The following is a 22,120-nucleotide window of genomic DNA, read 5'->3' on the forward strand; positions in this document are numbered from 1 at the left end:
TAAAGTGGGTATGTTGCGATGACTTCCTGAAGGGCGGAGTTTCAGAAAGAGCGGGAGTTTTTAAAGAGACAGAGGCCCAGTTTCAAGGCCTTAAATTACTATGCTAACTTTTAGCAAAAGTTACCGCCCCTTTAATGACATGCCAGAAGAAGAGAATAGAGTCAATTTTATTCAAATAGCACATTTCAGCAACTAGGCAGTTTCTCATCTTTAAGTAGCTGTCAGTTGTAGATAGCCTGGCCAAATAACTAGCCTTTCTCAGCTTGTTTTATGTGTTTATTGCACTATAATGAACAAAAGAAACATAATGGATAAATTTGGCACAATAACCACATAAACAAAATTTAGAGGATAAAAATAAATGTCATTGTTAGAACTAATGCAACACTCAATCAGTGAGGCCAATTTTCCCTTGAATGGCTGGTAAAATCCTAATAAACATATTTTTCCGACTAAGTAGATGCATTTTGGAAACTTCCTCTATTTTCAGTCTACATATCATCAACCAACAGTGTGTATTTTCCAAAGATTAATCATAAAAAAAACTTAAGATTACAGACGTATACAAAAAAATCTTGTACCTTCTTTTACTTTCAGTTGGTCTACCTGTTTATATGTGGGTAAAAATGAGAAAACAAGACCTCAAAGACAAAAAGTAACTGATAAAAGGAAAGAGGTAAACATACAAATAAATGTAAAAAAAAAATTAGCTCAAGGCAAGGTAATGTGTTTCAATGGCCCAGTCAAAGTCCAGACCTAAAACCAATTCAGGATCTGTATCAAGACTTGAAAGCTCATGTTCATAGATGCCCTCCGTTCACTCTAGCTGACAGACACCTCCAGCTTTAATGCAGCAAAACTCAGTTCTGAAAAAGTCTTTGCACAAGTTTGTGTGCATAATTGCAGACATAGAATTCTAATTGAATTAAATCGGACTTTGAGGTCAACAAGTATCGAAATATGACAAATTTCAAGCGGTATGAATGCATTTGCAAGAAACGGCACACCTGTGTTTTTTTTTATTTTTCCAAATCTGTGCTCTGTAATCAGAGAAATGGGGCCAAGGACTATAAAGGTAAGCTTATCAAGTCCCAACAATTACCAAACAGACTGCAGACTGCTTGTTTTGCTTGCCGTCTATTCGGGAGTGCTTTTCTTTTCTCTTCCCTTTTTTTTCCCTCCACACACTGTTTTGACAGCCTACCATCTGCTGCTGAGCCCCGTTTAGATCTCATATACCTTTTCCCCCATTCTGTACTTACTCGCCTGACAAGACTTTAAGTTTTGGGACTAATGATGCTTTTGGCTAAGATGTGAGTCTGAGGCGGTAATCAGAGGGGAACAAAATAAAAAAAAACATGACAGCAGACACTCTGAGAGAATATTTTTATTTATTAATGTGAGAAAAAAAGAAGACAGCCTCTGATGACCAGCACCTATTCAGTCAAACAAGGAAAATAATCAGTAGGAATAAACAAAAAAACAAACAAAAAAGCTACAGAAAAAAAATAATGCTCAGCAAACTACAAGACAAGTTTCAAGCTCTATCTGTACGATAGTGACTATAATTAAACTCTGTAGAGGTTTTGCTCCTCCAAAGGATATGTCAATGTAAGGATACAAATGGTTTTCCAGCCTTGGTATCTTAAATAGATAAAGTGTAAACACAACTGTAAGTATTTCAATGACACATTTTGTGCTACACAAACAGATGGGTGCATATAATGGGGATATTTGAACGATTGTTCTCCAGAGAAAAAGAACAAAAATAAGAGTTTAAAGGCTTGGGAGAGTTTCTCACCTGCTGGTTTCACCGCTGCTTCGGGCCCTTCTTGCCGTCTGTGCTGTCTGCTTTGGGTCTTGCGGATCTCGCGAATTGCTCAGAGTTTTATAGTTAAGGTGCTTCGGTGGTTTTCAAAATGCAAAATGACACTTTCTGCTTCGACAAATGTGGATTTAGAGTAATGCAGCCTCACTGAAAAGCCACCTCCATTTCTAAGCGTACCCAGCTGTTGCGGTCCAGGAGCAGATCCGTTTCTCGTACGGGACGCAGGAGTCGTCGGGTTCTAGCTGAGGCTCTGCACTGTGGATGCAGCTCTGAGCGTTTTTCCCTAGCGACGCTCTCTGCCTCGTGTAAATTTCATTTGAGAAAAGGTCGCAGCTGTTTCCTCGGAAGGTCAGCAGACCACTGGCCAAAACTGACCTTATGAGAAACTGGACGCCTTGTTTTTCTAACTGCCTCGGTTGAGCTGCGACAGCTTCGAAAATAGCACGGATTAATAATAGCGGCGCCACCTGGATGATAGGTTAAATAAAAAGCGTTGATGTGATTTATGTGATGTGATTTTCACCGATGATAAAACCTCCTGCTTTAATCTGCCAAAACATCAGGAAGGGTTTTTTTTATTTCTAGCAGACTGAGTGGTTAGTTGCAAGGCAAGCCTTTAACAAACTATGAATTTATACTGGTTCACGGCTTGTGCTTTCTTCATAAGAAGAAAGCAGCAAAGCAAACCGGCCCTGACTTTCTGATGCGTTTGAAAGGTAAAATTCAAAAACATCCAAAACATCGCCGTTTCTTTTTGCACCCTATTTCAATTAACTCTAAGCTAACAATCTAGGAAATTTGACTTTTTTGCCTTTTCATTCAAAAAAAAGAGGCAAATTGTCATTTAGCCAAAAAATGCATCCAGTTTTACCCAGAAAGGTAAAACAAAATGCAAAAGTCACAACAGAAAAGGCTATGCTAAGATCGAATTCAGCATAAAACAGACGTTAAGCTAAAACAGAATTTACTCTAAAATGTAACTTATGCTAATATAAACTTTATGTGGAATTTATGCAAATACAGCATAAATTCTGCTAACAAACAGAATTCATGCTAAAGCGGAATTCATGCAAATTCCAAATTTATGCAAAAATGGAATTTCTAAAATGGAATTTGTGCCAATATGGAATTTATGCTAAAACTGGAATTATGCTAATTCCCAATTTAAGCTAAAACAAAAGTTGTGCTAGAATTCAGACTTTCTGAGGCTCTTCACATTTTGTCACACCACAACGACAAAGTATGTTATGGGGAATGATTGTGACAGACCAACACAAAGTAGTACGTAATTATGAAAAGGAAGGAAAAACCCAAACATGGCAGGAACGTGTATCCACCCCCTCTTTTGTCATAGCCCTACATAAAATCAGCTCAGGCAATTTAGATAAAGAATGTATAAATATATTTGTAAAAAAAAAAAAAAAAAGATATTGCGGATCCTGTCATTTTACGCATGTCCACCAGTTCCTTGCTTTACATATACCTATATGTGTGTAATATGTGCTGAGGTCCAATGTCAGCCATGCTATCGAGTTCTAACAGCGGCGTTTTCAGATCCAGCATGTTAAACTCTGAGCTGGGCGCATAACAATGCTGTCTCCAAGCTAACTCGCTGCGAAATGCACATTAAAACAGCGTCAAAATCAGAAGCCTTGCTCCCTGTGACAGGTTCAAAAGTTGATGCATAATTAGCTTCGAGAAAGAAGGAAGAGCAGGTGGTGGTTCAAAGCTGCCAGAAATTAGTCCTCATCCTCCTGAAAGCACTGAGGGGCACAGCCAACAAAACATCTGTGGAGGGGAGAGTTCACTTAATAAACTAAAAATACTTCACCTGTTCGCTGCATCGCTTTAATACACGTCCTGCCTGTGATTTTCTTTTTCCTTCAGTCACAGGTAAAATGTGTTCTGGCTTGCTTACTTTTTCAATCAGTGATGTTGGAAAAAGGTCCTGATTTGAACTGCAAGCAAACATTTTCACACCACACAACTTTTACTTCTTGGCATGTCTGGGTGCCTTCACAACAAAAATTAATTAAACCCCAACAAAGTCTGCAGTTACGCTCCTTTTTAAAAGCCTTGTTCTCGTTTCATCCTGCGAGAAGGAGCGCAGGGGAGAGGGGGGGAATAAAAGGATACAACGACGAGGGGTTTGTCGTGGAGAACGAAGCCGTTGGTTTCCCGCAGGGCTTTCTCTGCGCTGCGCTCGTTCGGGAGTCCTACGAAGGCCTGCCCTTTCATCCGCCCCTCCTTCATTAACACGACGTCGAACCTGGGGAACAAAGAACAAGCGGGAACAACATCATTATCCGCTGCACGCTCGTGGCCCGTCCGGCTCAAACATTACGCCGCGCTCCGTTCGGCGCGACACGGGGAAATGTTATCTGCTCCTGTGAGCACATAAAACCGAATGGGTCGGCAAAGCCCAACGACCCGCGGGCTCTAAATCCCCGACAATTGATTTTTGCCGAAGACAAGCAACAGGAGGCTTTAAAAGTTTATTTAGCATTCAGGGCAGGATCTGCCGCTGATGGGCATGTGTCCGTAAAGCCTTTTTTTTCTCTTCTGGAAGCAGTTCATAAAACACATCCCCTACTTCAGTAAATCCTGGACAGCACAGATGACAACAACCTTCAATAAAATAAGCACTCTGCAGCAACACTGTGGCCCGTCTGCTTCAGGAAGCATCATGTTTGGATCATTTCTGTCAGAATTGATCACTGCAGACTGTGCTCTCCCAAATTAAAAGTTAGAGCTATGATGCAATATGCAGAGGGTCAAAAGTGTAAAAAAATAAATAAATAAATAATTAAAAATTTAAAAAAAGTAAGCAATAAAATCAAGTAAAAGAGAAAATTAAAATTGGGATATTGTTACCTTGCTAAGACAATGGCCTCGGCCATTTTTTGCCAAAAGATATTTTAGGCAAAAAAATGACTTGGGCCATTATTTTAGGAATGTGATCATTTTCAAAAATCAACTGTATGTTTATTTCAATATTTAGTTTCTTATTCACTAGAAATTTATTAATTTAATCATGAATTTAGAGCTTTTTTAAAGAACAAATCAGCATCAACAATTCTGTTGCAAAGAGGGATTTGCAAGTTAACAAGCTGTGCAGTTTAGCCAATCAGAATCCAGTTAGAGACAAATTTTAAATTATTTAATCAAACACAGTAGCAAAGGAACAATGAAATATTTAATGATATAATTCTGTTTTCTTTTCTTGAAAGATTACAAAATGTGGTTACGCCTGTCAGCTATTATTTAATGATTTATTTATTGGCACGGTTGGTCCTCCATACTAAAAGAAATATACAGAGAAGATGAAGCCACAGGTGAGAAAAGGTCAGCCGGAGCCCCAGGCAGAGATTCTCTCTTTCCTGTTTCTCACAGGAGTCTGGCCCAAATCTGTTTGAGGGAGTGCTGATGCACCAGCATCTTAATGTCCCTCATGATCTCAGTATTAGTGTGGATACTTATTAAAAAATGCCAGGCACAGTCAGCACAAATTACGGGAAGCTCTCGGGAGGAGCGGAATAATTGCTGGGGCCAAAAATAGCCCTAAAAACAGGAGAAAACTGCGGCACAATGTCAAATAAGATTTCTGTTAACGTACATGTTTCTCTCGGCTTCTGACGACGGGTTAATGTAGCGCCCATAGATGTACCTCAGGTCCTGGAAAACATGAAAGATAATAAAATTCTAAAAATATAAAAAAACATATTCAATTTCTTTGAACATTTTTTGTCATTTTGTCACATTAAAAACAATTAATAAAGAAGCAGGCCACACATTTCAGATTTGTATTTGTAACGACATAAATCCTTTTTCGTCCGCTTTAAGTTGTGCGTTACTCCACATGAAACACAGACTCAGATTTACGGTTTTAATGTGATAAAAGTGGAAAAGTTGAAGAAAGAGTCCTGTGCTGATACAGGCGAGTGTCCAGGACGAGAAACAAACAAAAAAACAGATCAGGAAGGATGGATGAAAGCGGGTCACGTGCAACAGCTGGACCTACCTTCTCCTCCACCTGCTTTGCGATGTTTTTCACGTACAGTCTGCAGGTCGGCTCTCCAGCTTCATAATTTTTAAAAACAGACATCCTTTTTATCTCTGTTTGAAAAAGAGAGGAGAGAGGGAGGAGAGAAATTGATGCGAGATGAATAAAACTGTAAAAAAACAAAAAAAACAAGCACAGGTACAGAGAGCCATTTCTGTGCTCCAGTGTCTGAATCCATTGGAGGTTTGGTTGATTTCATTCGTCACCTTTTCTGGAAATGTTTTCCAGAAACAACGTTTCAACACAGGTGACGCTTTGCCGATTTGTACTCATCATGTGTTAAATGAGTGTCTTGCATCAAAAGCTAATAAAAATCTTAGATCTTGGGGGTTAAAAAAAAGTTCATGCTGATGTTAAACTTTCCTCAGCAGCTCCTCCTTCACTGAGGGATTCATCTAGTCTCTGGTTTCAGGTTGGATTTTTCCCACAGTTTGCAAATTATTATTTGTTTTCTTTGTTGTTGTTTAGCCGCGACGTCTCTCAGAATAACTCCCGGTTTATTCTAATATGCATTTCAAACGAACTACGGCATCTTGCGTTGTTGCATCACCTCTCAACAGAAGTGTGCGAGGAGGAAATTAGAACGTTACAGCTGTTCTGCAATACCTACATGAAAGGGGGAACGTTGTCATTGGGAGCACGTACGCGAGTCAAAACCCGTCCCTCCGAGGCGTTTTAATGTCTGTTGACTTTACAGAATTTTGCAGGCTGTTTGATGTCCGTTTCTCGTCGGTGGTGTTGTGACGAGTTCGGCTGAAAATTAAACTCACTGCGCTATGTTTCCACGTTTTTTCCATTTCGCTAGAAGAATTTTATACAACTGTATTTGTTCCCAAGTCTGGTTTGTGCTTGGGAGAATTTCCAGATGCTTCAAGATGTCGCGTTCGTTTGCTCAAACAATTATAAGTGTAGACACGATGGGAATGTCCGACCACTCGGGAAGAACGCGGGTTCTGCGTTGCACCGCCACGGGCTGAAAAGCCGCTCAGCAAGGAGGAAGCCGTTACTTCAAAAGAAAGATAAAAAGCCAAAAATGCAGTTTGCAAGGACCAGCTGTCTGATGAAATTTAACTATGACCATCGCTACAATTGGAGGAAAAACTGGGATGCTTGTACCATCCCAACTATGAAGTACATGGTGGCAGCGTCACGTTGTGGGTAAGCCTGTCTTCTTTATCTCTCTCTTTCTACCAAAAATTGGCTGACAAAAATCTTGCAATAAACTACATCCTTTTATTGAAGGATAATTTTGTTATATCCTAGTAGTTTTGCTAACTTCTGTAATTTCTGATCTTGGAGAAACCGATAAATATCTGATATATTCTTTCTCTTATTATTGTGGCATTTAGCAAACAGAAATAATTTTGGTCATTCAAACCAACCAAAAACAAGAGCAGTTTGGTCAGATGGGTTTTTTTTTTTCTTTTTTTTTTTACAATATTTTTACTTCAGAAAATTACAGAATAAAAGTAAAAGTGTCTTTGTATTCACTGTATGTAAACTTCTGGTTTCAACTGCACACCAAATTTTGCATCCATAATGTGAAAATGTCATGTGGATTATTCTGTAACTACTTACCGTCTCTGGACAGCCGGCCTTTCTCCAGCTCCTTCCTGGAGATGACGTCAGACACCAGATCCTCTTCGTCGTCGCTGCGCTCGTCCTGCTGCTGGCTGGTCTGGGCGCTGGGGTAGAGCTTCCCAAAACCTTCAGTCACCGTCTCTTCCTGAGCGGCGCTGCTGGGGGCGCTCTTGCTCTCATCTGCTAAGAGAGGAAAACCCCTGTCAATCAATCCAATATTTTCAGACGGTGACAGAAAGCGATTATCAGTCGACGTCACGCTGCGTCTGCACCCACTGTACTGCGCATGTCGCCTGCAGAAAGAAAGCAAGACTATATTATTCTGACTACTTAAACTATTAAATTATACTCTTTAAAAATTATCACTTATATTAATTTTGGCTGGGCAGTAAAGCTGAGACTGAACAGAGCGAAATTCCCTGCAGTCAAAATGACTGCTTGTGGACAAAGTAGGTATAAATGATCATATTTCTTCTATTCTTTGCGAGATAAATAAATATGAATTCCGTTTATTTATGAAAATTGGTAGTTTTAGGAAAACCCTTTTAAGGTTTCACACCTGTACCCTTGGTCACCATGGATACGCTTGTCTTAACTTTAGAGGGACTTAACGCATCTCAACATGAACAAAATTGCTTCAATATTCCTAGTAGTTGAAGTTTGAGCCATTTTATTTTATTTCATAGTTAGTCATACTAGAATTATTTACAATGTCACACTTGTGTTTATTTTTTATTTTTATAAATTTTACATTGGAAAACTGAAAGAAGTAGTTGGGGTTTTTTCTTCTTGAAAGAAGGTAGCGGGGATAAATCTTTTCAGCAGTGCGTGAATGCGCTGCAGATGGAAAAGAGCAGTGAGCCTGTCCAAATCCACAGGAACGGGGGTGAGAATGGTTTGTCATATCAATGAGTTTGTATGTGTGCGAGTGCTGAGGCGCAGAATGCCGTGGAGCTTTTCTGATAAACACCAGATCGCCGCTTCCCAACTTACAGTCCTCCTTATCAGTCCCCCACCTCCCCCTTTTTTTATTTAAACAGCTTGTTTATCAGCCCTCCCTCGCCCCGTCCGCCAAAACAAGACTAATCCAAGAAGAAGAAAAAAAAAAAGCCACCTGTCAGAGTTTATCTTTCCCCTGCCTCTAGGAAATCCTTTGTACACGACTTTGAGATCTGTTTTACTTTTTCAGGAGTGAAGCCGAAGCCAAGGAGAGGGGAGATAAGGTAAGCAGGGAACCCCGGAGATGACAGGAGACACAGACTGTGTCCTCAAAGACGTTACTCCACACAGATAATAGCTTAAAAAAAAAAAAAAACCCTTTCTGTTGCAACTTTCTGCTTTGAAGCGCTGCCGTGTAACACTCGGCTCCGACTCCACTTCTAGTCGGGGCTTGAACTTGTGTCAACAGGGCCGACAAATCATCTCTTGGCTCGTTGTGATAAATAAAAATTTTTTAAAAAAACAACACAGAAGAGAAGCTGGAGCCTCGCTCTGTCTCTCCTCCACTGATGAGAGGCCAGAGCCTTTTTGAGCTTTTGACTTGAGCAAGTGAAGCGATCTGCGAGACAGGCTTCATCACAAGACGCTGCGTTTCTCCAGGCCGTGAGTGTTGTTACTCACAAAACTGAGACGGTTAAAGCAAAGCGTTCAGTTTAAAAGGGGATGCTGTGCATTATTTAGGTTCAAATTATCAGTGCTCATAATAAAATACAAAATACTGATCAAGCATTTATGGCTCATCTGTCCACAGCAGGAATGTGAAGTGGGAAAAAAGGAAAGGGAAAAAGAAGTGAGTAATGAAGGGGGCATGTGAGGAAGGAGAGCTAAATTAAAAAAAAAATACCCACCTACACTTTGTACAACTTTTTATTCGCCTTTCATTAAAAGCTCAATAAAATAACCTGAAGTTTGTGGTTGTAATACAATAGTTATAGGGCAATATTATGAATTTTCTTGACACATAGTGCCAGTTTATAACATAATCAAGTAATTATATTACCTTCATTTGTATCACATACGACTTAAAAAGAAATTTGATTTCGTTATTTAAGGCCTTGAAATTGGGCCTCTGTCACCTCAACACTTTAATAACATTTCAGCTGCATTGCATTGAGATAATTGTATAATGAGCTCAGCTGATGCACAGCTCCACCAGGTGTTTGCTAATTGTCTGCTGGCTAGTCCAAGCTTCTGAGGCAACTCAGAAGCTTGGAAACTGCAGCTCAGAGGAGGAACTTCTCAAAAGCATTGCTACGTCCACCATGGCGTTTTTCACAGCTGAATGGTTGCCACGGGAGATTGAAGGATTTCTAAACCATGCATGAAAGAATCAAAGCAACACTCCAGCTATGTGTTTGGTGAGGAAATAACATGATAACGTGATGTAAAGATAAAAAAAAAGTCAACTTTACACAACCCTTTAAAAACTTTCTCAAGACACTGTACTTTTCCCCAACCACCTCCTCTTTATTCTATGCTCTGTTTGTCCTTTAGAACTGCACACTCATTTCTACAACTATAAATAATTCACCAGTCTCATTTCAGGGTAAATGCAAGGACTCCCAACCTGAAGCTGCTTTAATGAAGTGAATTCCTTGGTTGTAAAAGTAAACTCAATCTCTCTGGATATTGAATTTCACTCTGGGTCACCAAACTTTATTTTCCTGTTAATTCCAACCATAATCAGTGCTTTTTTTTTAATACACCTGAAGCTCGGGGGTCAAAGTCCTACCTTCGACGTCGACATCGGCTCGGCCGCTTCCCTCCGTGGCGGCTGCCGCCTCTGGCACCGAAATGTGGAACTCGATTTTCCTGGGGCCGGCGGGGTTCGGGTTCTCAAACACGTCGGAGGGCTGCAGCGCCGGAGCACTGAGGCCGACAGGAACAGAGGGAGACGGAGAGAAAACTGAATATACAGCAAACCTGGATGATGTATGGTTGTTTTAGGCGTTTTTTTGTGTTTTGCTAAAGCTGAGATGCTCCACAGTCGGATAAACACGTGGCCAGGAGATGTATTTATAGTCCGGAAAGCAGACTCTGCGCTCTGTTCATGAGGGAGGCGGTGTGCAGGTGTGTGAGAATGTGGAACAAGGACAAGTCGCTGAGCCACACGGGGCCGTCTCCAGGAGGAAGACGGATCGTCTGGAGAGGTTTTCTCTTTTCTTTTATTATTTTCCCTGTGCTTTAACTGAGCCATGAATACGGTATCCGGATAAATCATGTTTGAGGACTGTGACACGCTTGAGTGCTTGCTGCGTACCTCTGAGAGTCTGGTTTTGGAGCGTAGAGCAGGTCCTTGATCTTGGGCTTCTTCCTTTTTGAAGCTGTTTTTGGTCTCAGGGGCCTCTTGCAAGCTTGGTTGACCAGACCCATCAAACGTGCAATCCTCAAATAAAACAAGGGGAGGAAGAGGGAGAAAAAGAATTACTAACATGTACAGAAAAAAAAAAAGACAATCAACATCTAAACGCACAATTAAACAGCTATGAATATTAATTTGATGCTGCATCCTCTCCTCACCTCTCCTTATCTTCTTCATCCCCGCTTTCATATTCCGACTCTTCCTCACTGGACCTCTCCATCTCCTCCTCTGGTAAAGGTGGGTAGTCAGTGGGCAGAGGAGGAGGCATGGGGAAGGGTGGAGCAGGAGGCAAGAGCTCAAACTGCAAAAAAAAAAAAAAAAATCATGCATCAAAGGTTGCAGTGAGACTCAATTCAAATTTTTAGTCGAGTTAATTGCAAGGGCTAATAAATTCCTCGAAAAGTGTACATCAACGAAATAAGCAATATTTTCAAGTCAGGAAACCAATTTTGCTGCTAAATTATTGAATATATATGAGCTCAACAATAAAGATTTGTAGTATTTAATCTGTTTTTCAGGTTATTCAACCATCAGATTGGCACAAAATGCTTCTATGGCCATTCAGCGTTCAAGTGTTTCAGGAACCCCTGATCATTTATACAACTTCTTTAAAAAAAAATAAAAAATACTTCTGTGGACGCTGAAATTAGCACTGGGAATGTCTGTGCTGCTGCAACATATTTAGCATTGAGATGCTATTTTAGGCTTGAGTAGCTACAAAAAAATGCTAACTCATTTTAGCGAAACTAGCACACGATGACAGTATTTTCCAGCATCCCATCAGATCATTTTCTGAAGAACAAATTAACTCCTTTAGGACTTTGTCATCCATGTGTTGTCTGCAGATGGCGCTTGTGCGTCAGATTTATTGGCGTACCAGAAACAAGTGAATATATGGTTCCGTCTGGAACCTTTGTATATAAAAAATTAAAAGTTTTATAAATTGTGTTTTTATGTGCTAAAACCTATGTAATTAATTGATCTAAATTAATGTTTTAAAGACCTGGCACTAATTACATGAGTCTAACAATGACCTAAAACAGAAGTAATAAGTTGTTCTTATAGTTACTAAGAACTACCGCAACAGTACCACAAAATATTGTGATAGAACTTTACGTCCATATTGGCAATATGGACGTATGGGCAATCTGCATCACATTTGTGAGAGTCAAAGGAAAAATTTTGTATTGATGTAAGATTCAGAAGAAGAAGAAGAAGACGTGGAGATGTGCAATATATCTGCTTGTACTGATAAATGCATATTATTTTATGGGAAGCGCTCCTCCTGTTGTCTCAAACTAGTGAGTTCAAAGTGTTTCAATGCTTTTGCGAGACCCAGTGTAACCAGTTACACCAGTTCTGTATTCAGAAACCACGTCTGGAATCTTACCATGGGCGGCCTTGCTGTGATGGGACCAAACGGGCAGGGCAGATTCATCTTGTTCATCAGATGAAGCACCTGTTTCGATGCGAGATATGTACGCATTTAGAACAGGGACAGCAGAATATGTGTGTGTATGTGTGTGTGTGTGTGTGTGTGTGTGTGTGTGTGTGTGCGTGTGCGTGTGCGTGTGTGCGGAATCCTAACACAAGCCGGTTGCATAAACACACTGCGGCTCCCCAAACAGGCAGCCTGCAACACAGGCTACGTATGTAAAACAGACCGGCCGACTTCTGCATACAAATATGAGGATCAAGGTGGGATTGAAGCAGAAGACAGATACCTGAGGTGCAGCAGAGCCGTTCGGCTGGCGCACTAGCACCACCTAGACACCGACACGGGATGCAGCTCAGCTCCCAGGGAAATGCTAAACCCATAACTCATGCTTCCCACTTACGGTTTATTATTAATACTTGCTCCCCGAATTGGGTTTTAAAAGCCAAACGCTTGCTGTTTGATCCTCAAGAGCTTGGCCGGTGCTCAGAAACCTTGGGCACACTTGTTCCTGATTCGTGTTTCTGTTTCACAATCAGAATCTGAAGACTGCATGCTTTTTGTTTCGGTCACATTTTTTTTTCTTTTGAAAAACTGATTCCAGAAAGGAATATAATGCAACACAAAGACATGGAGATTCTCCACATCTGCATATCCATGCTGTTGGATGGAAAATAAAGGGAACAGAGGAGAGGCGGTGTTTACTCACTTGGACATAAAACTTTGGCACAGCGATGAGGGCATGCGTTATGTTTGTGAGGACGCCGTTGGAGGGCGGTGGGTATAAATATTTCAGCGTGGGATTTGAATGAAATCTCATCCTAAAGGGTTCGAAAAGAGGAGAGGGAACGTGAACACCAAGCATAACGAGTCATCCACCAATCAGAGATCAACTACTACTGGTTCTAGCTGGTGACTAGAAGGTCGAATCAGGACAAAAATCTGATTTTCTTTTCTGTTTTTTTTTTTCCTTTCTTCCGGATCATTTGTTGCCTTGTGGGTCTGCCAGTGCATCAACAAAGACAATGATGCAAGTTTTTGTAGATGAAGTAACACTAAGAAACACATGCTTTGATGTGTAAGTGGGTATGGTCTCGATTAGTCTCAATTCAATCGGGGACCAAAATTGCAACATTTCTTACTTTTTCCACTTTCACACTGCACTCTGTCAACCAAACCCTTTGAAAAACACCCCCCTGCCCCCCCTGAAGGTGGCGCTACACCAGGAACCCACTGAAGGAAACGTGTGCAACTTCCTTCTCAAACTGTGAACAAAACTGACGTAGCGTCAGATTATAGCAGTTGTAGAATTTCTACAAATCCTCAAGCCAATTCTCCTGCAAGACCGAGACCACGACATTTACCCAGAATGCCTTGCGCTAGTCCTATTCCTGCTTTTTGGAGAAGTCTCCGATCCACTTGCCTCCAGACATGAATTCAAACCACACTAGAGTTTACGTCAACCAAACCAACATCTAAATTTGTAGTTGGACCAGAGTTTGCATCAGAGTTTGATTGCGCATACACACTTCCCCAAACAAAAAAGATTTTCTAAGCAAACGAAAAAAAGTTCGGACTAAACAGGGTTGGTGTGACTGCACCTCCACTACCTCTATCCCAGATCTTTGTCACTTTAACAACTCCTCAGGACAAGACTTCATTTGAATTAAGGGTGCCATTTCACAAAGCTACTTGAAATAGTTATGGGCACTTTAAGTATTAACTACTTCAAAACTTAAACTTTTTTAGTAATACCATGTTGTGGCAAAAATGAAGCTTTAAAAAAAAGCTACTTTTTGAAAAGGTGCTGCAAAATCAGTAAGTTAGGCCGCAACAATAAACTGAAAAAAAAAAAAACACCCTGGAGGGACTGAAAAGAGAATTATTTACTTAGTAACAACTTCCACACCAAAGAATGTTGCTGTCAGAGCAACCTGGTAGCCGATGGCTATGCCACACTGACTGATTGGGAAAAGATGGGATTTCTACATTTTAATCTGGTCGATCGTGTTGAACCAGCAAATTAACCTGTGAATTTTAAACAGGTCGATTTATACAAACTTTTATTTTGCAAAAATTTGGAATTTCTTATCCCTAATTTGTGTGTGATTTAGGAATTCCCGCCATCATTTTTGAAACGACACAATGCAAAAGATGCTATACATTTTAGGTAATGGGTAAAAGTAAAAGTATAATAGAATCACCAGTCTTTACTAAAGACTGGTGATTCTATTTCCATTTACTTTTAAGCACGCAGCTTTGAGATACAATGGAAAGAAATCTTTCTGCAACCATTAAAGTTGCAAAAGATAAAAAAATAAATAAAAATTGGAAGTTGGCTTAAGATAAAAGTTGCGGCAACGAGAGAGAGTGCCGTTACCGTAGCGAGCGGTATCAAAGAGCACCTGGTCCCGTCAACTGGAAGGCCAGTCTACCTGTCAGGAGCTCAGTGGCAGCCCGGCTATCTAATTGGACACAAGGCGTCTGACAGCTCCCAAATATGCCTCTCAGATTCTCTTCCAGGTTCACTGTCAGCTCGCCTACAGGCGGTTTTTGCAGAGCGAACTGACGACACCTTGACAACTGTTAAGGACCACGTCATGCAAGCACACTGAAGTGTCCGAGGTAGTTTTGAGGTGGAGGCTGCAGGTTTCACAAACTTCAGGAACAGAGGCCCCCTAAAAGGTCTACTATGTAGTTTCTTTTATAGCTCATAAAATGTGGTCGAAACTCAAAAATAATTCAGTATCCCTTTTGTTTACGGCATGTAGTCCTTCTTACCCGAGGTTAGGAGAAACGCCAGTCTCTATGATTGGGATTTTTGGCTGTTTGAACTCCTGTGTCTTCTGCTTTTCTTTGACATGACTATGTGGAAAAGAGAAGAGATGAAACCAGAAACTTGTGATAATCTTCCCGTACTTCACAGAGGAAATCAGTGCAGCAATAAGAAGTGGCAAAGGTAGGTTGAATGGGAAGGCGAGGGTGATGTACTACAGAAAACCATACCCATCTGACACCGGGGGGTCCTTTAAAACTGTTAAATTATCTTGGCCTTGTGCAAACTCCACAATAAGGGTCTGGTCCAGAATCTGTAGCTGATGGAGCCTACTGAGGGCCTACAAGAAATAAGATGGGAGGGTGAGTACCATCATGCACCACAAACTCAAAGAAAACATTAGTTACATCTTTACATGCAAAGAAAACAATATTTAGTGGCTTTTGGACACAAGACACTCACTTTTGCTGCCATATTCTCACTTTTAAATCTCGCAAAAGCTGCATGTTTCTGTTAAGAAGGAAAAAATTAATCAATTCATGTAGGACATAAAAGTCAGATTTTAGGATGCAAAGGGGTCAAAAGACCTACCAAACGTCCCCGGTTTGAAAAGACTCGAACCGACTCGGCACCAAAATACCTCAGGAGGTCTTCCTTCTCGTCCGTATTGAGCTCAGCCGGTAAGTGGCGGACAAGCAGCGTTCTGCTGCCATTGCTTTTGGACGAGTCTTCATTATTTTTCTCCATTTCCTTGCTGGGCAGAAGGAGAAAAAACTTAAACATTGGTCCACAAAGACCAATGAATAACTCGCACCTCCCTTAACTTTCAGTTAAATTTATACGTCAAATACAAGTAGAAGTGAAACATCATCTACCATTACAGAATGCCACCCAAAAAGATTGAAAATGCAACCAAATGCTTTAATTTGTTTTAGGGAAAATAGCCATATAAACCACCCTGCCATAGTTGCCAGTTTTCTGCCAAACCAAGACATTATTACTCAATCTGGGAAGGGTCATAAAACCATTTCTAAGATTTGGAGTCACTCAACATTGAGAAAGATAGACTAGAGGGAAAAACTGGTGTGCCTACAGGATTTCAATGGAAGGTTAACATATTTGCTAAAATAAAACAAAAAAAAACATGATTCTCAAGACTATTAGAAATGTATTTTATGGACTGAGATGAAAATTTTTAAATGTTTTGGAAGGCATTTGTTCTGTTTCATCTGGAATAAAACTAACAGGATTTCAGCATGAAAACATGACACTCCAACATAAAGGTGACAGTGGGAATGTCTGAAGCTATCCTTCCTTCTGCAGGACTTGAGAGAAATGTGTTGTGCCTCAACCATAAACTCTCCTCTCTATCAGAAAATGATGTCATCCGTTGCAGTCACTGGTGGCACAAACTCAGGTTGAGGCTCCAATTCACATTGGAACTGGTTGGGTTGTATGTTTTTCTCTAATAAAATAAATGACTGGAGAATGACATCTACTACTTACTCTGGGTATGTTACCCTAATATTAAAATGTATTTGACGAGCTGAAAAAGTAAACGTGACAAAAAAAAAGCAAAAACATAAGAAATGGAGGTTAATGCTTAGTGCTCACTGAGTGACTGCATCACAAACAGAACAGACTCCTCTGAACTTCTCTGCTATGCGCTATGAACAGTTAGTTGCACGAAACATCTAGAAATTACCCTTCCTCTCTGAGAACTTTGTAACAAACTAAGCCGAATTAAATAACAAAGCGTGCTAAGCAATTGAGAATATTCAGTAGCCTTGAAAACGAAAAGACGAATTGTCCATAAGCAATACAAGGTGAAAAAGCCATTTCTCTTCGCGAAATCTCTTCTCAGGTTAAGCTAGCTTAATGCTACTGCTACTACCGACCAGGTATTTAAAATCAATTTTTACGAACCTATTTTATAAGGTTATTTAACGACAAGGCCCTGTTTTTAAAAAAAACGACTGAATTCAGCTTAGTAAAGAGCTCTAACGACGCAAAGAATTGTAATTTCCAATGAACAGATTTCATACTTGCCTCCTAAAGCTGCAAGGAAACTTCCGGGGAAATCTTCTTCTTTTTCATTCCGTCAGTTGACGCACATTTCAGAGACCTACTGCCTCCCTGTGGCAGAATGAAGTCACTACCTCTTTCACGCCGAACTTAGTGATCACATTTGTTTACCAAGTTTACAATTTTTCCCGGTCTTTTTAGATGTTTTCAACCAGTGAACTATAGCTTACAAAAACAATACACTGGTGAAAAACAGTAGTTATTGTTTTAACGTTATCCAGTTTTATGTTTTTGGTTTTAACTCTGAAATTTGTCTTCTACAAGAATTTTTATTCTAAAAAGTTACAAAAAGCCATTGTTGAAGTTACTACGAACGTTTTGGAAACATTCCTCAGCAGGTTTCAGAAAATAGCACTTTCCGTATTGAGAATGACCCTCAGAGAACTTTAAAGAATGTTTAAAAGGTTAGAAAACACTTTCATTGTCAAACAAAACTCCTTGAACATTCTTTCACAATTATATTCAAACCTTTAGGGATGGTTCCCAATAACTTACATTGTGAACATTGTAGATCAAGTTTTAGGGAACATTTCCTGAATTTTGGTAGTTGTTACAGCATAAAATTAATAGACCTTCAGCAACCCTTTGGGGAAAGTTCCCACAAAAGTTAATGATCTTCAGGGAACCCATAGGACTCATCCCATAAGTTTCATGAAATGTGTTGGTGTGAAAGTTGTAGATAACTTACATTGAACCATTAGGAAACCTTCTCTTGAGGATCTCTGAGGGTTACATTGAGAAGGTTGTAGTTAACAGGAAACGTTGAGGAATTGTTCTGGAAAGTTCTCCAATGGTTCCATGGTAAAAGTTGTGGATAATATTCAGGAAACTGTTAGGGAATGTTTTCTGAATGTTCCCCAGTGGGTACATTTCAGAACACTGGTACCTTCACATAAACTTTAGGGAAAATTATTTTTAAGATTTTGTGAAGGTTAAGCTATGGAGGTTGTAGATAAACTTTAGGGAGGCCATGGAGAACATTCCTTGATAGCTCCCACCAAGTTGCACTGTCAGTTAACATTAGATTAATCTTTAGAGAACATTTGATTGGTGAACACTTGATTATTTTCATAACTTTAGGAAAGGCTTCAGTTAGGTTAAAAGGAAGTCCTCAGATCTGATCCCTGTCACCAAATTTTACAGGCAGTATGCTGATAAAATAAATCTTATACAGCTTCCACTGCCATGTTTATTCCTCTGACGCAGTGAAGCAGTTTCCTCAGTCGTTTTATTCGCCACATCATCGCCCACAATTTTCGACACAAACACCAGCATCACATCCTCACTTCTCCGGTTGAAAAACCGTCACTGAGCCATCCTCTCTCTGCATCATTCTCCTCCGTCTGGTGCCAACCAGGCCAAATAATGACTCGGTGCATAAGATCATTATTCCTATAATAAAACAGACAAATAAAAGGCACTTTGTGTGGTACTCTGATAAATTTGCTGTGTTGTGACCGTCACACGGTTTTCTTGTAAATGCAGGATAACTTCCTATGTCACCTGTCTGCTGTGGTTGTTGCGCACAATGTGGAATACAAGAGCAAGGAAGTCACATTCTTTGGCGTATACATAATTGGATTTATTTTAATTCTAAATGTAGACCTGTTTCAGGTCATGATCGTATTTTGTTATTTAAAATGTCTTATTCCGACACTGAACAACCAGCTACCAATGCTCTTTTCCCCCAGCAGATGTCACCCTGACCATGTTGAAATAATAGATGTTTCTGCAGCAGAAATACACCACATGACCTGAAGCATTCATTCAACCGGGATCCAGTCACATTTTGTTGCTAGAAGTCTTAAGTGAACTAAAGTAAACAATTTTATTAGTACTGAATCATGCCCACTACAGTTTAATTAAATTACAATTAGTTTATTTATTCATTGAGTACACAGACAAAGACGTCCCCAAAGTTAGAATAAACTGTCTGCTTCTTGGCACTTAGATATTAGATGATATTATTACCAAAATCTAAATGCAACAGTTACAGAAAAGCTCTGCTTTTCCTGTCCACTCAAAAATCATGGTCCTTTTTTCACCCTCAGTCCCTCAGCCCCCCGGGGAAAATCTCCCTTACAGTTCTCGAGATGCCTCCAAATTCCAGCCCAGATGAAGCCCTTTCTTTGACGAGCAATGCGAGGGCATTCCTCCGCAGGGCGACACAAAGCCCTCTTTCACCGTGGCCTGACTCTGAAATTTCACAGGTGATGGGAGGAACGGCGGACACTCAACCCTCCTCCTCCTCGCCTTCCCCCGGTCTCACCGAGAGAGAGAGAGAGAGAGAGAGAGAGATGCTCACCAGCCGCGTTGCCAACTAAAAAGTAGTATTATATTGTAAAAAGATGAAATATTACACAGAAATAAACATGATGTTTAACAGAGCGGAGGAGACACAAAGTCAGTTCCCTGTCTTTGTAGATTAAAGATGTTTCCAGCTGGAATGGCTAAAAAGATAAGAAGGTTTTTAATGAAAGAGATGTAAAAAAAAAAAAATAAAATAAAAAAAATCCCAAAAAATGTGATTAAGGTTTGTTAATGCATTTGTACCTCTATATATAAGCAAGTTGTCCTGATAATAACTTCCAAGTGAGGCGTCTGCTTCAGTCAACAGGACATTATAAAGTGCAAAGCTGCCACTAGATGTTTTCCATGAAGCTCTCATCTTGAGACAGTCAGAATTTTTACATTAACCAATGACGGTAATTTGTAGGCTTTTAATTATTTATTTTGACCATTTTTTTTTTACCCCAGTATAAAATATTTCAGTTTTAAAAGCAAGAACTGGCTTTGAAATTTCTCTACTTGTCTTTGGGCAAGACACTTCACCCACCTTGCCTGCTGGTGGTGGTCAGAGGGGGTGCATGGGGCCAGTGCACGGCCCCAGGGCAGCTGAGGCTACAATGCAGAAACCACATCATTCAGTGTGTGAATGACTGAACGTAGTGTGAAGTACCTTGGGGTCTTCTGGACTAGATAAACTTTTTCACAAGTACAGACCATTTACCATGCGATGAACAAATTTGTGTTGTCTTAGGTGCTGCTATGTAAATCTTACGCAGTTATGTACATTTATCTATATGACAAAAGAACAAGAGGTGTGATCATAAGTTGAGCAAAATACAGAAAAAGTGCTGAGTAACCTGTGTTGTGGCTGTGTGCTTGGCATCATTTTGTTTCTGGTGTCAGATGTACCACTTTTAGTGTTTTCTCAGAGGGCCCATCTGAAAGGTATCCCAGGTGGTGCCAGCTTTACTTCCCTAGAATATCTCCCTATTGAACTTGCTTGCCTAATGTCAGCCCTCCAACTCCTTTGGCACAAAGGAAAAGCTGTTTTCTTAAACTGCACCATTTTTAAGCAGGCAGCCCTTAAAGAGATAAGAGTTTTGTACAAGAGAAGCAGCAACATTCCGATTCTTTTAGAATGTGGATTGTCTCTTCAGGGTCTCGGTCTTCTGGATGGCTCAAGAACTCAGCTGTTTGGACCTTGTGCACAGAACTTCCATGTTAATGTCTTTGGGTTCGTTACTCAGGTGGCAACAGATCTGGGGTCTGGATTTTGCGTGAAGGACTTAAGAGGTTTGCTAAGGTCTTTCACTCAACTGACCTTTCACTCCCTAATCAACCTGGGATTAATTAATTTTTATATTGTGATTTCATTGCACCTGCCAACAAGATAATGGCATTCAGGAGCGAAATAAGCCTCTTAAGGGCTGTCATTGCTGCATTTGTTTTAAATCCAATACACTAAATAATCTCCACAGACTCTGTACTCCAATAAGACTCCCACAAGTGCCATCAGCTCTTGATTACCACTGGACTTCCCTGATTGAATGCTGATGGAAGGCTGATACACCTCAGACAGTAAACTCAGGTCATGTTCAGCTTTCCTGAGCTATAAATGGACTCTTTGATACAGGCAATGAATGGGGGCCCGTCTGTGCTGGGATGGCATGGATTTCCATTAGCCCACATGGAAACATCTTGGAAAAACACAGCATGGATTAAGCCACCATTGTGCTGTCAGAATTATGGGTAGGAAAACTGGGTTGAATTTATGACTTTACAATTTTTTTAAACCAATTTTTATTTGACTACACTCCCCACAAAAAAGGGAGTTCCATAGCAGCATGTCATTCCAGATCACTATAAAAGCAGCCTTTATAGTGGTTCAACGTTTAAGAAAATGTATCGCTCATCGTACTAGTCTGGCTAGTCTAGCTCCTCAAAAAGACTGGTTTTTGTCAAACACTATGAGCAACGTTTTTGAATTGTAAACATGCGTCAAATTAATCGCTATACTGTCCCAGAGATCCAGTTGGTTTCCAAAATCGCTGAAGAAATCAATGATCTTTCAGTCAGCCACAGCAGACAAGGCATGGTGCTTAAATCAGCTGATCCCAGGCTATCTTGTTGACAGCTGCGATGAATAACGGAACCGAAAAGCTAAGCCTATTCTCAAGTGGACAACAGATGCATCACATTATGTTATTATGGAGTAAATGTTATTGCTGGATTCCAAAAAGAAACTACTTACAGCACATGGTTTTTTACGTCTCCTGTCGTATGTGCACAGTCAGTTTGCATTAAACAGCCAACTTCGGCGGACGGAAATTAAATGTATGTTTTGTGCTAATGTCTAAGCAGTGCTCAACGAGGAGAGATAAAGTCAGGATGCCCACTCTGTTTACGTGGGTTGTAATAACGGTGCTATACAGGATCGCAGGCTCTGAGCTAACCACTAACCTCTCCAGGTGATCGGAGTCTACAAAGAGACAAATAACACGACCAGTGTCCGTCTTTGTTTGATTAGCATTTTACAAGAAGCATTTGATAACATGTGATGCTAAGGAAATGGCAGAGTTTATCTTGTGATAGGTAGGTTCACAATCAACCCAGACCAGACATGCACTTACTAAAGTTGATTGAGAGTTCAAAAGGACACCAGGATATATATATATATATATATATATATATTCTTGTTTTGT

At 40.2% G+C, this 22,120-nt stretch overlaps 1 protein-coding gene across 3 annotated transcripts; it reads right to left on the minus strand.

Moving 5' to 3' along the window:
- Positions 1 to 1,369: 1,369 nt before the first annotated feature.
- rnpc3 (RNA-binding region (RNP1, RRM) containing 3) lies at positions 1,370 to 17,167 on the minus strand. Of its 3 annotated transcripts, none has more exons than XM_007566596.2 (16): positions 17,094 to 17,167; positions 15,636 to 15,798; positions 15,507 to 15,554; positions 15,275 to 15,384; positions 15,050 to 15,133; positions 12,978 to 13,089; positions 12,224 to 12,292; positions 10,992 to 11,134; positions 10,732 to 10,857; positions 10,204 to 10,340; positions 7,470 to 7,652; positions 5,850 to 5,944; positions 5,445 to 5,503; positions 3,965 to 4,097; positions 1,802 to 1,879; positions 1,370 to 1,644 (listed from the first exon to the last, which is right to left on the minus strand). In XM_007566596.2, exons 2-15 carry the CDS (start codon positions 15,789 to 15,791, stop codon positions 1,811 to 1,813), a joined length of 1,524 nt encoding a protein of 507 aa, XP_007566658.1. In that variant the 5' UTR covers positions 15,792 to 15,798; positions 17,094 to 17,167; the 3' UTR covers positions 1,370 to 1,644; positions 1,802 to 1,810. The 3 variants fall into 3 exon arrangements, with proteins under 3 accessions (XP_007566658.1, XP_007566657.1, XP_016534411.1); XM_007566595.1 differs by having other exon boundaries at positions 1,370 to 1,436; positions 7,470 to 7,655; XM_016678925.1 differs by having other exon boundaries at positions 7,470 to 7,655.
- Between the last annotated feature and the right edge of the window lie 4,953 nt (positions 17,168 to 22,120).

The sequence above is a fragment of the Poecilia formosa genome, unplaced genomic scaffold (genome assembly GCF_000485575.1).
Source record: "Poecilia formosa unplaced genomic scaffold, Poecilia_formosa-5.1.2 Scaffold193, whole genome shotgun sequence".
Taxonomy (NCBI): domain Eukaryota; kingdom Metazoa; phylum Chordata; class Actinopteri; order Cyprinodontiformes; family Poeciliidae; genus Poecilia; species Poecilia formosa.

What these genes read in the sequence shown, in the direction of transcription:
- rnpc3 (XM_007566595.1), bottom strand. Translation starts at nt 15,791, where the DNA reads ATGGAGAAAAATAATGAAGACTCGTCCAAAAGCAATGGCAGCAGAACG. An exon ending in AGCCGATGTCGACGTCGAAG is followed by an intron (nt 7,656 to 10,203) that starts GTAGGACTTTGA and finishes TTCCTCTCTTAG; the next exon opens with CAGATGAGAGCAAGAGCGCC. An exon ending in TCAGAAGCCGAGAGAAACAT is followed by an intron (nt 4,098 to 5,444) that starts GTACGTTAACAG and finishes TTTGTTCCCCAG; the next exon opens with GTTCGACGTCGTGTTAATGA.